This window comes from Leucoraja erinacea, chromosome 7 (genome assembly GCF_028641065.1).
Source record: "Leucoraja erinacea ecotype New England chromosome 7, Leri_hhj_1, whole genome shotgun sequence".
Taxonomy (NCBI): domain Eukaryota; kingdom Metazoa; phylum Chordata; class Chondrichthyes; order Rajiformes; family Rajidae; genus Leucoraja; species Leucoraja erinaceus.
The window spans coordinates 5,818,168-5,834,436 of NC_073383.1; the positions used below are offsets into that span (position 1 = coordinate 5,818,168).

Consider the following 16,269-nt stretch of genomic DNA (forward strand, 5'->3'; position numbering starts at 1 on the left):
TAGCAATTTACAGAAGCCAATTAACCTGCAACCCCGCATGTCTTTGGGATGTGGGAGGAAACTGAAGCACCCGGAGAAAACCCACGCGGTCACAGGGAGTACGTGCAAACTCCACACCGACAGCAGCCGAGGAGTGGATCGAACCTGGGACTCTAATGCTGTGAGGCAGTGTCTCTACCAGCTGCACCATCCCATCAGATTTGATTAGAGCTTTCTATTGTTTGAGGAGATATTCTCAGACTTCTGCTTCACAACATTGCTTTGCAGACTATATTTTTGGCAGACCCTGGAGAATGCAGATGCTGGAATCTGGAACAGACCTATATTTTGTATTGATTGCCGTTATACACAGTTGTAGGAATGCAGAGCATTGGAAACCTGACACCTCCTTGGTCTCTAGTCTTCACCCGTGGCTATTTCAGAAGTCGTAGGAGCAGAATTAGGCCATTCGGCCCTTCGAGACTACTCCTGATGGCTGATCAATCTCTCCCACCTAACCCCATTTTCCTGTCTTCTCCCCATTACCCCCGACACCTGTACTAATCAAGAATCTATCTGTATCTCCACCTTAAAAATATCCACTGACTTGGGCCCCCACAGCTGTCTGTTGGAAAGAATTCCACAGATTCACCACCCTCTGACCAAAGACATTCCACCCCATCTCCTTTCTAAAGGTATGCCCTTTTATTCTGATTGTTATTTTTGCCTCACCACTGCTATGCTTACCCTGTCCTCTTCCAATATGCGGCACCTCAGATGTCTGGTGGTTGAACATAGAACATGGGACACAGAATAATACAGCACAGGTCCCTGGGGGAGCGTGCAAACTTCGCACAGACAAAGCCTGGCAAATGATAGGTAGATACAGGTGAGGGGGGGGGAGGGGGTGATTGGCAGATGGGTGGAGGAAGTGACCCCCCACCCTCCCTCCAGCTTTACCTTTCACTCCTCCTCTTCTCTCCGCACTTGCCACCATTTTGTCTCCTTTTACACCTCCAGCCTTACTCCACCCATCTCCTCCTCACCTTTATCCACCGCACACTTGCCAAGCCATTTCCTGTCCCTCCTCATTTTCAAGCCCCCCCCCCCCCCCCCCCCCCCCATTCCATCAGTGTGAAGAAGCCCTACAGATGAAACATGTAAGATTGTTAAGGGCTTGGACACACTAGAGGCAGGAAACATGTTCTTCATGTTGGGGGAGTCCAGAACCAGGGGCCACAGTTTAAGAATAAGGAGTAAGCCATTTTGAACGGGGACGAGGAAACACTTTTTCTCACAGAGAGTGGTGAGTCTGTGGAATTCTCTGCCACAGAGGGCGGTGGAGGCAGGTTCTCTGGATACTTTCAAGAGAGAGCTAGATAGGCCTCTTAAAGATAGCGGAGTCAGGAGATATGGGGAGAAGGCAGGAACGGGGTACTGATTGTGGATGATCAGCCATGATCACATTGAATGGCGGTGCTGGCTCGAAGGGCCAAATGGCCTACTCCTGCACCTATTGTCTTTATGACTGTGGAGGCCAAGCCAACTGATATTTTTATTGCAGAGAGAGATGGATTCTTGATTAGTACGGGTGTCAGGGGTTATGGGGAGAAGGCAGGAGAATGGGGTTAGGAGGGAGAGATATTGAATGGCGGAGTGGATTTGATGGGTCGAATGGAATAATTCTGCTCCTATCACTTATGACCTTATGGCCCCGACTGTGCCCATTCCCTCCACAGATGCTGCCTGACCCCACTGAGTTACTCCAGCGCTTTGTGTGATTTGCTCATGCTTTTATCTCACAGCTATGAGTGATATGCTTAATTTAGTTATTTCCTCGCAAGTGTGTGGTGGCAGTGAACTTTTCATCCCTAATGCCGAGGAGAGATATTTAGCAGAAGAACGATAGGCTTTATCGCTGAATTCAGCTTTCAGCGTGCACAGTTATTGTGATACGTTTATCGGAGGCAAGCAGATGGAATAATTTCACACTTATCAGGGATACTAAGATGATACCAGACAAGTGGCCGACAAAAAACTGCCTGCAAATGAGCCTGGAACACCTCCGCCATGGAAGGAAATTGCAAATAAATATTTGTCCGATTATTTTTGAGGAAGTTAGAATGGTAATCTCTGCAAGAAAATGCGCAGATTAAACGAATCCAAATAAGATTTTTTTTTTAAATTCTGCAGTGAATCTACAGATTACATTCCTTTTTAATTTCCCAACATGGACCTTGGTGGGTTTAGAAAGATGCATAAACCCTTCCGTTGACTCCATCTACACTTCACGCTGCCTCGGCAAGGCCAGCAGCATAATCGAGGACCAGTCTCACCCCGGCCACTCCCTCATCTCCCCCCTCCCATCAGGCAAGAGGTATAGAAGTGTGAAAACGCACACGTCCAGATTCAGGGACAGTTCCTTCCCAACTGTTATCGGGTAACTGAACCATCCTATCACCAACTAGAGAGCGGACCTGACCTCCCATCTGCCTCATTGGAGACCCTCGGACTATCTTCAATCGGACTTTACTGGGCTTTATCTTGTGCTAAAGGCTATTCCCATCACCCTGCATCTTTACACAGTGGACGGCTCGATTGTTACCATTGGTGGTCTATCTGCTGGCTGGACAGAATGCAACAAAAAACTTTCACTGCCAGAAAGTAAACTAAACTAAACTAAACTAATCTGCTTTGCCTGCAAGTGATTCATATATTTTTTGGCAGTATCTTTCCCCTCGTCCTGATGTCTTGAAAGCCTAGTGTGTAGGAAGGAACTGCAGATGCTGGTTTACACTGAAGATAGACACAAAATGCTGGAGTTGCTCAGCGGGACAGGCAGCATCTCTGGAGGGAAGGAATGGGTGACGTTTCGGGTCAAAATCAGCCGTTCAAGCAGAAATCAATTTGAAAGAATCAGACTTCATCAGTCTGAAGAAGGGTCTCCGCCTGAAACGCCACCTATTCCTTCTCTCCAGAGATGCTGCCTGTGCCGCTGAGCTACTCCAGCATGGCTGACGTTTTTGGGTCGAGAAGGGACTCGGCCCGAAACGTCACCTATTCCTTCTCTCCAGAGATGCTGCACAAACATAGTACTCTGTTAACAATGAGTTAAATGGCCTGTCCCACTTTCACGACCTAATTCACGACCTATTTTACTCGTGGACATTTTTCATCAGGCTAGAAAAACGCCCCGACCTACTTGATGCCACCAGTACCAACAACTAGCATCACAACCTACCTATGAACTTGTGACGATCATGCTGCGAGTATGAGTCGAGGGCAAACTCGGCAGAGGTCGTGAATTAGGTCGTGAAAGTGGGACAGGCTCTTAAATTTATCGTCACATGTACCGAGGTACATTGAAAAGCTTTTTTGTTGCGGGCTATCCTGTTAGTGGGAAGAATATACATGATTACAATCAAGCCGTCCACAGTGTACAGATGCAGGATAAGGGGAATAATGTATAGTTGTGATATTTGTTCTTTTGCTTGGTTAGTCAGTTCAAGGTGCAGCTTTTAACGGGAATGTTTAACAATATCTGTCTGTCTGTCCGCAGGTTCATTGCCAGGCCGTGTGCTTTAAGCCTCAAAATCCAAGCCAATGGGCCCCAGAGAGCTCAGCCTAACGCCATCTTGGAGAAAGTCTTCACTGCTATCACAAAGGCAAGTATTTTACAGCCTGAGACATAAAATCATGCTTAATTATCAAATTGAGAATCTTTATAGAATCCTAGTGATACAGCGTGAAAACTGGCCCTTCGGCCCAACTTGCCCACACCGACCAACATATCCCAGCTACACTAGTCCCACCTGCCTGCGCTTGGTCCATATCTCCAAACCTGTCCTATCCATGTACGTCTAACTGTTTCTTAAATGTTGGGATAGTCCCAGCCTCAACTACCTCCTCTATCAGTTTATTCATTACACCCACCATCTGTGTGAAAAGGTTACCCCTCAGATTCCTATTAAATCTTTTCCCCTTCACCTTTTCACCTTCACATGTCCTCTCGTCCTTAATTCACCTAATCTGGGCAAGAGACACTGTTCATCGACTCAGTCTAGTTTATGCACCTCTATAAGATCACCAAGTACAACCTTGGGTCAGGGCCCGTGCAATGCCCTCTCAATGGAAGGTGTAGACGGGGTGACTTGTTCATTAGGTCATTAGTGATAGGAGCCATGTTAGGCCATTCGGCCCATGAAGTCTACTCCACCATTCAATCATGGCTGATTTATTTCCCTCTCAACCCCATTCCCCTGCCTTCTCCCCATAACCCCCGACGCCCGTACTAATCAAGAATGTATCCATCTCTGCCTTAAAAATATCCATTGACTTGGCCTCTGTGGCAATGAACTCCACTGACGTACTGTGCTGTCACAGTCAACGGTTATTTCTGTTAGCCAAGAGCAGATAAAAGACTGATCAATTGATAAACTTCCTTCTGTTACCACTCCAGATAACGAGAGCACGTGTGATGTTTGGTGCTGTGTCTTATCGCAAAGAACGTTTGCAACATGGAATTAGTGGTTTCTTATGTGTTGCTAAGTGTTTAAATAAACACGTTTGGAACTCGCCAGTGGGGAAGGTTCACTTTCTATACATTTGCAATAGACTTCGGACTTTAGAGATACGGCACGGAAACAGGCCCTTTGGCCCATCGATCCAAAAACGATGCCACGAGTACCTATGCCGACCAGCAATCACCTCATACACTAGCACTATCCTACAAACTAGGGACCATTTTAACAACTTACCGAAGCCAATTAACCTGCAAACCTGCGCATCTTTGGGATGTGGGAGGAAACTGGAGCACCCGGAGAAAACTCACGGGGAGAACGTACAAACTCCGTACAGACAGCACCCGTAGTCACGATCGAACCTGGGTCTCTGGCGCTGTGAGGCAGCAACTCTACCACTGCGCCACACTGCCATGTATTATTTCATTTCAACAAGTATGTAATCCGGAACAGAGTGCAATTATTGATTTTTTTAAATGATTTTGTTTTACCATCGTTGTTTCACTGCCCCCATTTACTTGGCAATATCTACACTCTTAATACACACCCACACTGTTTCTACTCTCAATAAACTAAACTAAACTCTTGGATATATTAGAGGCTGCTAATATTGCTCTGCATATTGTGGTCACATCCAGCGGTGGAGTAGACGTCTGAAGAAGACCCAAAACGTCACCCATTCCTCCTATCCAGAGATGCTGCCTGTCCCGCTGAGTGACTCCAGCATTTTGTGTCCATCTTCGATGAAGTACTAAGTTTCTTTTATGAGAAACCGAGGGAAAGATTTAAGGGCCTGTCCCACTTTCACGACCTAATTCACAACCTCTGCCGAGTTTTCCCTGGACTCGTACTCGCAGCATGGTCGTCACAAGGTCGTGGGAGGTCATAGCAGGTCGTGATGCTGGTCGTAGGTACTCGTGGCATCAAGTAGGTCGGGGCATTTTTCAAGCCTGATGAAAAATGTCCACAAGTAAAAAAGGTTGTGAATTAGGTGGTGAAAGTGGGACAGGCCCTTTACTGATGAAGATGCGCAGGCCCGTTTCAAGCCTTGGCCTTCATGTGGTCAAAGGAGATATGAGAATCCGCGACGCGAGTGTGAAAGGTCAACGAGCTGGAAGTCAAGGAGAGGTCAACTAGGAGGCAAGGCTGGAGAATCGTCGTAAATACAAGTTTTTCTTTGCAAAGAATGTAACTGGTTCATGAGCATTCCTGCTCACAGCCTGTCATCAAAATACATTGCATTCTGCTTATCTTGCTCTGGATCGCTTGTGTATCTCTGTACAGGGCTGCCTTCATTCAGAGCAAGGACGGGGGAGAGAGAACTAGCAGGACAAGTCTTTCCCCTCTCACGGCGCTCCTCAGCTGTAATTATGTGCCGTGGCAGGGCTGATGGATGTGCCGGTGCTGAAAGTCCCACCTCCCCGCCCGCCATTGTACGAATATAACCACATATTGGTGTTTATTGATCTACAGTTTCGCAAATATAGTTCAATAACTAAGCACTTGTTGTGCAGAAAAAGATCCAGTGTTTGTACTGTATGTACCAACAGCCCTAGCTCTCAACATCACCCTCGTTTCCCTTTCCTCCAGTCTAAAGAACGGTCACGACCAGAAACGTCACCTTTCCTTCAGAGATGCTGTCTGACCCGCTGAATGACTCCAGCTTTTTGTGTCCATCTTCGCCCCAGCTTCAGTATTTCTTTTCTTTCTACTCTTAGGCAAGAGATGTTCTTCTCAATGCTAGAACCCTAGATGTTCCTCTCAATGCTAGAAGCCAACAATAGCTCAGTGGGTCACATTTCAGTCTTTGAGTCCGAGGTTGTAGATTCAATTCCCACTCTGGGAATCTGAGCATAAAGATGTAGACGGATGCTCCCACATATGATGGATTCTCTCTGCACGGTCGGTCACGGTGGCGCAGTGGTAGAGTTGCTGCCTTACAGCGTATGCTGCACCGGAAACCCGGGTTCCATCCTGACTACGGGTGCTGTCTCTACGGAGTTTTCATCTCCCCGTGCCCTTCTTGGGTTTTCCCCGAGATCTTCGGTTTCCTCCCACACTCCAAAGACGTACAGGTTTGTAGGTTAATTGGCTTGGTGTAAGTGTAAATTGTCCTTAGTGTATGCAAAGCAGAGTTAATGTGTGGTGATCGCCGGTTGGCGCGGACTAGGTGGGCCGAAGGGCCTGTTTCCGCGCTGTATCTCTAAACTAAACTAAAGCTGTGGAGGCCATGTCAATGGATATTTTTCAGGCGGTGAAAAAATTGTCCCTGGTGTATGTAGGATAGTGTGAATGTGCGGGGATCGCTGGTTGGCATAGATCTGATGGGCCGAAGGGCCTGTTTCAGCGCTATATCTCTAAACTAAACTAGTGTGAACGGGTGATCGATGGATGGTGTGGACCCGGTGGGCCGAAAGGCCTGTTTCAACGCTGTATCTCTAAACTCAACTGTAACATAGATATTTCCCTCACAACACACAATTTCATCTCCACATTGAGCAGACCCCTACACAGAGACAGGGATGGTGGTCGGTGTGGTTCAGTGGTGGAAACATAGGAGGACTTCTCATGTGATGGGGGCTCATGTGATGGGGGCAGGAGCAGAGGATGAACAGCAACTGTTGGATGGAAACCAAGCACCGTCCAAAGCCCGGCTGGAAGCACGAGGCGATCAGATGAAAGATTCTTCATCAGCAGAAGAATGAATGGATGGCTCCAAAGAGCCCAAAGTGCTGGAGTAACTCAGCGGGTCAGGCAGCATCTCTGGTGAACATGGATAGGTGACGTTTCACAGAGTGCTGGAGTAACTCAGCGAGTCAGGCAGCATCTGTGGAGAACATGGATAGGTGACGTTTTGGGTGGGGACTCTTTTTCAGACTAAACAGCATCTTTTTCAGACTAAACAGTATCTGCAGTTCTTTGTTTCAACCGTGGGGGATTCAGTTTGCAACCAGTTTACTCTCTGCAATGAAGAAGGTTCTCGACCCGAAACGTCACCCATTCCTTCGCTCCATAGATGCTGCCTCACCCGCTGAGTTTCTCCAGCTTATTGTCTACCTTCCATCTTTATGGAGATCACCCTCAGCGGGAAAGGTTCAGTGGTGACAGAGGGAAGGGAAACCTTTTTGCATTTGGATGGAAAAGGCGTTTTCCGGGAACGTTTCTCGGGAACGTTCCTAAAGATGATGCTCAAGGCCCACACTCCATCCTGGTCGTTCTGCAGTTGTACAAGGCCCTAGTGAGACCACAACTGGAGTATTGTGTGCAGTTTTGGTCCCCTAATTTGAGGAAGGAAATTCTTGCTATTGAGGGAGTGCACTCTGGAGTTTAGAAGAATGAGAGGGGTTGTCATTGAAACATATAAGATTGTTAAGTGCTTGGACACGCTAGAGGCAGGAAACATGTTCCCGATGTTGGGGGAGTCCAGAATCAGGGGCCACAGTTTAAAAATATGGAGCAAGCCATTTAGAATGGAGACGAGGAAACACTTTTTCTCACAGAGAGTTGTGAGTCTTGTGGAATTCTCTGCCTCAGAGTGCGGTGGAGGCCGGTTCTCTGGATGCTTTCAAGAGAGAGCTAGATAGGGCTCTTAAAAAATAGCAGAGTCAGGGGATATGGGGAGAAGGCATGAACAAGGTACTGATTGGGGATGATCAGCCATGATCACATTGAATGGCGGTGCTGGCTCGAAGGGCCAAATGGCCTCCTCCTGCACCTATTGTCTGAAATGAAATGAAATGAAATGATTCAATTTATTGTCATTGTCAGTGTACAGTACAGAGACAACGAAATGCATTTTTAGCATCTCCCTTGAAAGGGAGACACAGGGCGTCGCGGTGTGCCCGCGCCTGCCGCCGTAGTTGTCTATTGTCCATCATGTGGCTCTGGGGGGTTTCAACAAACTTAGCTCGTGGGCAGACTGAGAACCAGTGGATGTTCCCACTGATCACCCACCTGCTCTCTGCAGCCCCTTCTAACAAGTACACTTGCCCGGGGGCTGAGGGCAATTTGGTCAACACTGGAAGACCAGCACTGGATGCAGCATGGAAACAAGCCTTTCGGCCCACCAAGTCCGTGCCGCACCTTTGGGATGTGGGAAGAAACCGAAGCACCCGGAGAAAGCCCACGTGGTCACGGGGAGAACGTGAAAACTCCGTACAGACAGCACCCGTAGTCGGGATCGAACCCGGGGGGGATCTCTGGCGCTGTAAGGCGGCAACTCTACCGCTGTGCCACCGTGCTGCCAGCAGGGATACGTGATTCTTCCACAAGTCAACAGATGAAGAACAAGCAGGATGTGTAGGAAGGAATTGCAGATGCTGGTTTAAATCAAAGATAGACACAAAATGCTGCAGTAACTCAGCAGGGCAGGCAGCATCTCTGGAGAGAAGGAATGGGTGACATTTTCAGGTCAAAATCAGCCGTTCAAGCAGAAATCAATTTGAAAGAATCAGACTTCAACAGTCTCAAGAAGGGTCTCGACCTGAAACGTCACCTATTCCTTCTCTCCAGAGATGCTGCCTGTGCCGCTGAGCTACTCCAGCATTTTGTGTCTATATTCAAGCACAAGCAAGGTTGAGGAACAGCTTCTCCCCAACGACTATCAGGCTCTCAAACACTACAAAATCCAACTAAACTACAAACTGCCTGGGGTGCACGAGGGACTTTTAGCTTTGTATTGGCCTTGCACTCTGTTTTTTGGTTTTATTTATTAATTTTTTTTTGTCTGTTAATTACATTATCTATCTAGTACTGTGTTTGCAAACGTGTCGGGCTCCTTCTGCTGTAAGTAAGAATTTCATTGTTCAGTTTCGTGACATAAAGGGCCTGTCCCACTTGGACGACCTAATCTACGAGTTTAGAAGACCCTAGACGTGTTGAAAAAAATGTCAAGGTCGTGTTGACTCGCCGAAGTAAAAGACCTCCTACGACGATGTCTACGACCTCCTACGACTATGTCTATGACCTCCTACGACCCCTCTCGACCTCAGTCTTCCACACCTAAGACCAACTATGACTAGTTACGAGTGGAAAATGATAAAATGATGTCATGTTTGCATTTTTTTTCTCGGGCCAGTTACCGACCTATGACTATCCACGACTACCATCACGACCTACCTATAAGTAAAGAGTGTCAATTTTTTCCATGCTGACCTTATTTTGCTCGTGGACATTTTTTATCAGGCTGGAAAAAACGCCGCAACCTACTTGAGGCCACGAGTACGCGGGGACCACTCACGCGGATGAGGAAGAGTGACCTACGACCTCCTACGACCTCATGGCGACCATGCTGCGAGTATGAGTCAAGGGAAACATAGAAATTAGGTGCAGGAGTAGGCCATTCGGCCCTTCGAGCCTGCACCGCCATTTGATATGATCATGGCTGATCATCCAACTCAGTATCCCATCCCTGCCTTCTCTCCATACCCCCTGATCCCATTAGCCACAAGGGCCACATCTAACTACCTCTTAAATATAGCCAATGAACTGGCCTCAACTACCTTCTGTGGCAGAGAATTCCACAGATTCACCACTCTCTGTGTGAAAAAATGATTTTCTCATCTCGGTCCTAAAAGACTTCCCTCTTATCCTTAAACTGTGACCCTTAGTTTTGGACTTCCCCAACATTGGGAATAATCTTCCTGCATCTAGCCTGCCCAACCCCTTAAGAATTTTGTAAGTTTCTATAAGATCCCCCCTCAATCTTCTAAATTCTAGCGAGTACAAGCCGAGTCTATCCAGTCTTTCTTCATATGAAAGTCCTGCCATCCCAAGAATCAGTCTGGTGAACCTTCTCTGTACTCCCTCTATGGCAAGAATGTCTTTCCTCAGATTAGGAGACCAAAACTGAACGCAATACTCCAGGTATGGTCTCACCAAGACCCTGTACAACTGCAGTAGAACCTCCCTGCTCTTACACTCAAATCATTTTGCTATGAATGCTAACATACCATTTTCTTTCATCACTGCCTGCTGCACCTGCATTCCTACTTACAATGACTGGTGTACCATGACACCCAGGTCTCGTTGAATCTCCCCTTTTCCTAATCGGCCACCATTCAGATAATAATCTACTTTCCTGTTTTTGCCACCAAAGTGGATAACCTCACATTTATCCACATTATACTGCATCTGCCATGCATTTGCCCACTCACCCAACCTATCCAAGTCACCTTGCAGCCTCCTACCATCCTCCTCACAGCTAACACTGCCCCCCAGCTTCGTGTCATCCGCAAACTTGGAGATGTTGCATTCAATTCCCTCGTCCAAATCATTAATATATATTGTAAATAGCTGGGGTCCCAGCACTGAGCCTTGCGGCACCCCACTAGTCACTGCCTGCCATTCTGAAAAGGACCCGTTTACTCCTACTCTTTGCTTCCTTTCTGCCAGCCAGTTCTCTATCCACATCAATACTGAACCCCCAATACCGTGTGCTTTAAGTTTGCATACTAATCTCTTATGTGGGACCTTGTCGAAAGCCTTCTGAAAGTCCAGATATAACACATCCACTGGTTCTCCCTTATCCACTCTACTAGTTACATCCTCCAAAAATTCTATAAGATTCGTCAGACATGATTTACCTTTCATAGATCCATGCTGACTTTGTCCAATGAATTCACCACTTTCCACATGTGCTGCTATCCCATCTTTAATAACTGACTCTAGCAGTTTCCCCACTACCGATGTTAGACTAACTTGTCTGTAATTCCCCGTTTTCTCTCTCCCTCCCTTTTTAAAAAGTGGGGTTACATTAGCTACCCTCCAGTTCTTGACCCGGAACTACTCCAGAACTCCTCCAGGCAAACTCGGCAGTGGTAGCTAATTAGGTCGTGAAAGTGGGACGGGCTTAAGTCTATGGAACGCTCTTGACTCTTGCTGAGGCCGCACGTAGAGTATTGGGTTCAGTTTTGGACACCTTGTTATAGTAAAGATGCCTTTTAAGCTGGAAAGAGCACTGAGAAGATTTACGAGGATGGTGCCAGGACTTGAGGGCCTGAGCTCCAGGGAGAGGTTGAATAGGCTGGGACTATTCCTTGGAGAATGAGTGATCTTATAGAGGTGTATAAAATATTGAGTGAAATACAAAGGTTGCATGGACAGAGTCTTTTACCCAGGGTAGGGGAATTAAGAACAAGAGGACTTGGGTTTAAAATAAAAAGCCCCTGTCCCACTTGCGTGTCCTTGGCATGCTAATTACGCGACCTCGTCGTCGCGTTGAGCTGCGACGGTCCCACGAGAGTCGCGTGCAACTTCATGCGCCCGCAGAGCCGTCTGGATCACGCGACATCATTTGAAGATGGACACAAAATGCATGAGTAACTCAGCGGGACTGGCAGTTTCTCTGGAGAGAAGCAATGGGTGATGTTTTGGGTCGAGAGCCTTCTTCAGTCTAAAAGAAGCGTCTTGACCCGAAACGTCATCCATTGCTTCTCTCCAGAGATGCTGCCGGTTCTGCTGAGTTACACCTGCATTTTGTGTCTATCTTCAATTTACTTGGCCCCGCGCTGGGAGTCGAAGTGGGGGCGGATCCGGACCGCAACGGCCGTGAGCCCCAGGCCGAGCTCGGCAATCGTTCACCTGCTTCTGCTGCTGTTGGAGGTGAGATGTTACGTCACGCCAGGGTCTTGGGCCTGTCCCACTTTGGCCGTCAGTTACGCGACAGGTTCGTGTCTATCGAGAGAGAATAGAGTTGGATTAGATCAGTGTAGGATCAGTGTACAATGGTGGGCCTACAATGACAGGCCCCCCTGTCTCCACGCTATATCTCTCTATCTATCTTAAGGTATTGGCCTTTCATTATTTTTGCTCAAATATTGTCTGAAGAAAACAAGCTCTATCAACCCCTAAAGATCACACCTTCTTCACTGCCCTTAAGGCCTCAGGTGGAAAACTCAACTCTTAGAAAAGTGAATTCTTAAGAATTGATAGATTCTTGATCAGTGCACGTGTCGGGGTTGTGGGGAGAAGGCAGGAGAATGGGGTTGAGAGGGAAAGATGTTAGAACGTATGAACTTACGCTTGCATCAGTGTAACAACGTGGGTGGGAATCGCTCTGGCGATCTATAAATGTGGACTGTTATTGATTATCATGGAGAAATCCATGCTTGGCTAAATTGCCTTGTTATTGTTTCCCCAGCACCCGGATGAGAAGCGGTTGGAAGGGCTGTCCAAGCAGCTGGACTGGGACGTGCACACCATTCAGCGGTGGTTCCGCCAACGCAGGAATCATGAGAAGCCCAGCGTCCTTACCAAATTCTGTGAGAGCATGTACGGATTTAACCTGTTGTGTTTTACCAGTGTCACACTGAAGGCAATTTATTAATCTGCTGTGTTTCAATGCAGAATTGAGATGTTGCAATGCAGCATTGAGCTGTTTTAATGCAGAATTGAGCTGTTTTAATGCATAATTGAGCTTTCAATGCAGAATTGGGCTGTTTTAATGCAGAATTGAGCTGTTCTAATGCAATATTGAGCTGTTTTGATGCAGAATTCAGCTGTTTCAATGCAGAATTGAGCTATTTCAATGCAGAATTGAGCTGTTTCAATGCAGAATTGAGCTGTTCTAATGCAGAATTGAGCTGTTTTGATGCAGAATTGAGCTGTTTTGATGCAGATTTGAGCTGTTTTGATGCAGAATTGCTGTGTTTTAATGCAGCTAAGGCGGTATTGAGTTGTTTTATTGCAGAATTGAGCTGTTCTAATGCAGAATTGAGCTGTTTCAATGCAGAATTGAGCTGTTCCAATGCAGAATTGCTCTGTTTTAATGCAGCTGTTTTAATGCAGAATTGAGCTGTTTTAATGCAGAATTCAGCTGTTTCAATGCAAAATTGTGTGTTTTATTCAGAATTGAGTTGTTTGAATGCAAAATTGTGTTGTGTTTTATTCAGAATTGAGGACTGTTGTTATCAGTTATGTTTTAATGCAGAATTAAAGACAGCTTTTAGCTCTTGTATTTTACTGCAGAACTGACAACAGTTTATAACCTACAAGCAAGGAACTGAAGATGCTGGTTTACAAAACAAGACACAAAGTGCTGGAGTAACTCAGCAGGTCTGACAAATCTCTGAATAAGTGACGTTTCGAGTCGAGACCCTCCTTCTGAAGAAGGGTCCTGACCTGAAACATCACCTATCCATGTTCTCCAGAGATACTGCCTGACCCGCTGAGTTACTCCAGCACTCTGTGTCTTTTTTATAACGTGATGTGTTTGAATGCAGAATTGAAGACAGTTTATTATCAGACTGAAACAGGATTTTATTTCTTGTGATATTTAAAAATAATAAATTGATTACTTCTTGTTGGTGGTTCAGCATGTTAGCAGGTGAGCAAAACACAGTGCTGGAGTAACTCAGCGGCTCGGGCAGCATCTGTGGAGGGAATGGACAGTTGACAATTTGGCTCAGGACGCTTCATCAGAGTAGAGTCTGACTAGAGACACTTGGGACTCTGAAGAAGGGTCCCAACTCAGAATGTGGCCTGCCCATTACTTCCACACATGCTGCCTGACCCGCTAAATGCTTCCAGCAGTTTGTATCTTTGCTCAACATTCCAGCATCTGCAGTTTCTTATCATAGACTCGTACAGCACGGAAAAAGGCCCTTTGGCCCAACTTGCCCATGCCAACCAAGTAAAGTCAAGTCAAGTTTATTCGTCACATACACATATGAGATGTGCAGTGAAATGAAAAGTGGCAATGCCCGCGGACTTTGTGCAAACAAAAACTACAAAACAGAATGGAATAGAATCAGTAATTACATATTTGTGGGAGAGAAAAAAAAGAAGAAACAGCAATTTAAAAAGACACCACACAACAGTAAATTGGTTCAGTAAATGTAGTCCCTGGTGAGATAGGAGTTTACAGTCCTAATATCCTCTGGGACGAAACTCCTTCTCATCCTCTCCGTTTTCACAGCATGACAACGGAGGCGTTTGTCTGATCGTAGCAGCTGGAACAGTCCATTGCTGGGGTGGAAGGGGTCCCCCATGATCTTGTTGGCTCTGGAGTTGCACCTCCTGATGTATAGTTCCTGCAGGGGGGGGGGCGAGTGTAGTTCCCATAGTTTGTTCAGCCGAACGCACTACTCTCTGCAGAGCCTTCGTGTCCGGGGCAGAGCAATTCCCAAACCAAATCGTGATGTTTCCAGTCAAAATGCTTTCCACAGCCGTTGAGTAGAAGCACTGGAGGATCCTCAGGGACACTCTGAATGTCCTCAATTGCCTGAGGTGGTAAAGGCGCTGCCTTGCCTTACTCACCAGTGAGGCAGCGTGTGATGCCCATGTCAGAACCTCTGAGATGTGGACTCCCAGGTATTTACCAAGATGCCCCATCTACACTGGTCCCACCTGTGTGGGTTTGGCCCATATCCCTCTAAACTATTTCCTATCCATTTACCTGTCCAAATGTTTTAGAATGTTGTTTCGTACATCCCAACTCCCTCCTCTGGAAGAGTCTCGACCCGAAATGTCGGCAATTCCTTCTCTCCATAGATGCTGCCTCACCCGCTGAGTTTCTCCAGCATTTTGTTTATATCTCCTCTGGCAGCTACACCCACCATCCTCTGGGTGAAAAAGTTGCCCCTCAGGTTCTTATTAAATCTTTCCACTTTCGCCTTAAACATATATCCTCTGGTTCTTGATTTCTCAACCCTGGGTAAAAGACTCTGTGCATTTACCCTGTCTATTCCCCTCACGATTTTATACACAGCTTCTGCAGGTTCTGTGTCTCCATATTAGCAGGTGAGGTCAGGTTCACCATTTAGAAAGGAGATGAGGAGGAGTTTAATTTGCCAGACTCTGATGAACCTGTGGGACTCATTGCCACAGACTGCTGCGGAGGCCAAGTCATTGGGTATTTTTAAAGCAGAAATTGACAGGTTCTGGATTCATCAGCGGTCACTCGAAGCGAGTATGACTGTCCTCTCATGGAGGATGTCTGTGCGTGACTTTGTTTAACGTGGGGAGACTGGTGTACAGACAGCCACCCCTCGTTCCTTGACAGATCTGGGTCAGGATCCAGTGGCATGGAGTCCAAGGCGACCAGAGACCCTTTTCTGCCGCAGCCTTCATCCGCCTTCCCAGCTGTTGTGATGCTCCACTAAGAGCCATCGTCCTCCGCCTGTTCCACCGTTGAGGTCTTGGTTGGATTGCTCTTTGTCAGAGACCTCCCCCTCGACCTTACCACCATGGGAGGCCCTACCAGGAGCGGAGCCCCAGAAGGCATCGCTCTCAGGATCTCAGGTCCACACAAGCTTCTCCCACCGCGACAAGGTGACAATCCACGGAGAAGGGTTCTGGATTAGTAAGGATGTGACAGGTAACGGGGAGAAAGCAGAAGAATGGAGTTGAAAGGGAAAGATAGATCAGCCATGATAGAATGGCAGGGTAGACTTGATGGGCCGAATGGCCGAATTCTACTATGACATGAATTTGGTACATTAATGTGGCTATCTGCAAGTTCTCCATGTGAATATATGGGTTTTCTCCGGGTGCTCTGGTTTCCTCCCACACCCCAAAGATGAGCAGGTTTGTCGGCTAGTTGTCCTCCATAAATTGCCCCGAGATTGTAGGGAGTGGGTGTAAAAGTGGGATAACATAACATTAGTGTGAACGGGTGATTGATGGCCAGCATGGACTCAGTGGACTGAAGGGCCTGTTTCCAAACTGTATCTCTGAACTGAGAGGGAAAATTGTTCAGCCATGATCGAATGGCGGAGGAGACTCGATGGGCTGAATGGCCTTATTCTACACCAATGTCTTATGGCCTTGT

General features: G+C 47.0%; 1 protein-coding gene across 2 annotated transcripts in view; it reads left to right on the forward strand.

Moving 5' to 3' along the window:
- The window catches only part of cers6 (ceramide synthase 6), a 144,934-nt gene that overhangs the window by 18,658 nt on the left and 110,007 nt on the right, over positions 1-16,269 (forward strand). For both annotated transcript variants that reach the window (XM_055637686.1, XM_055637687.1), the window contains exons 2-3: positions 3,539-3,644; positions 12,640-12,770. In XM_055637686.1, the coding sequence (XP_055493661.1) occupies positions 3,539-3,644; positions 12,640-12,770 (237 nt within the window). The remainder of the gene's footprint in view (positions 1-3,538; positions 3,645-12,639; positions 12,771-16,269) is intronic.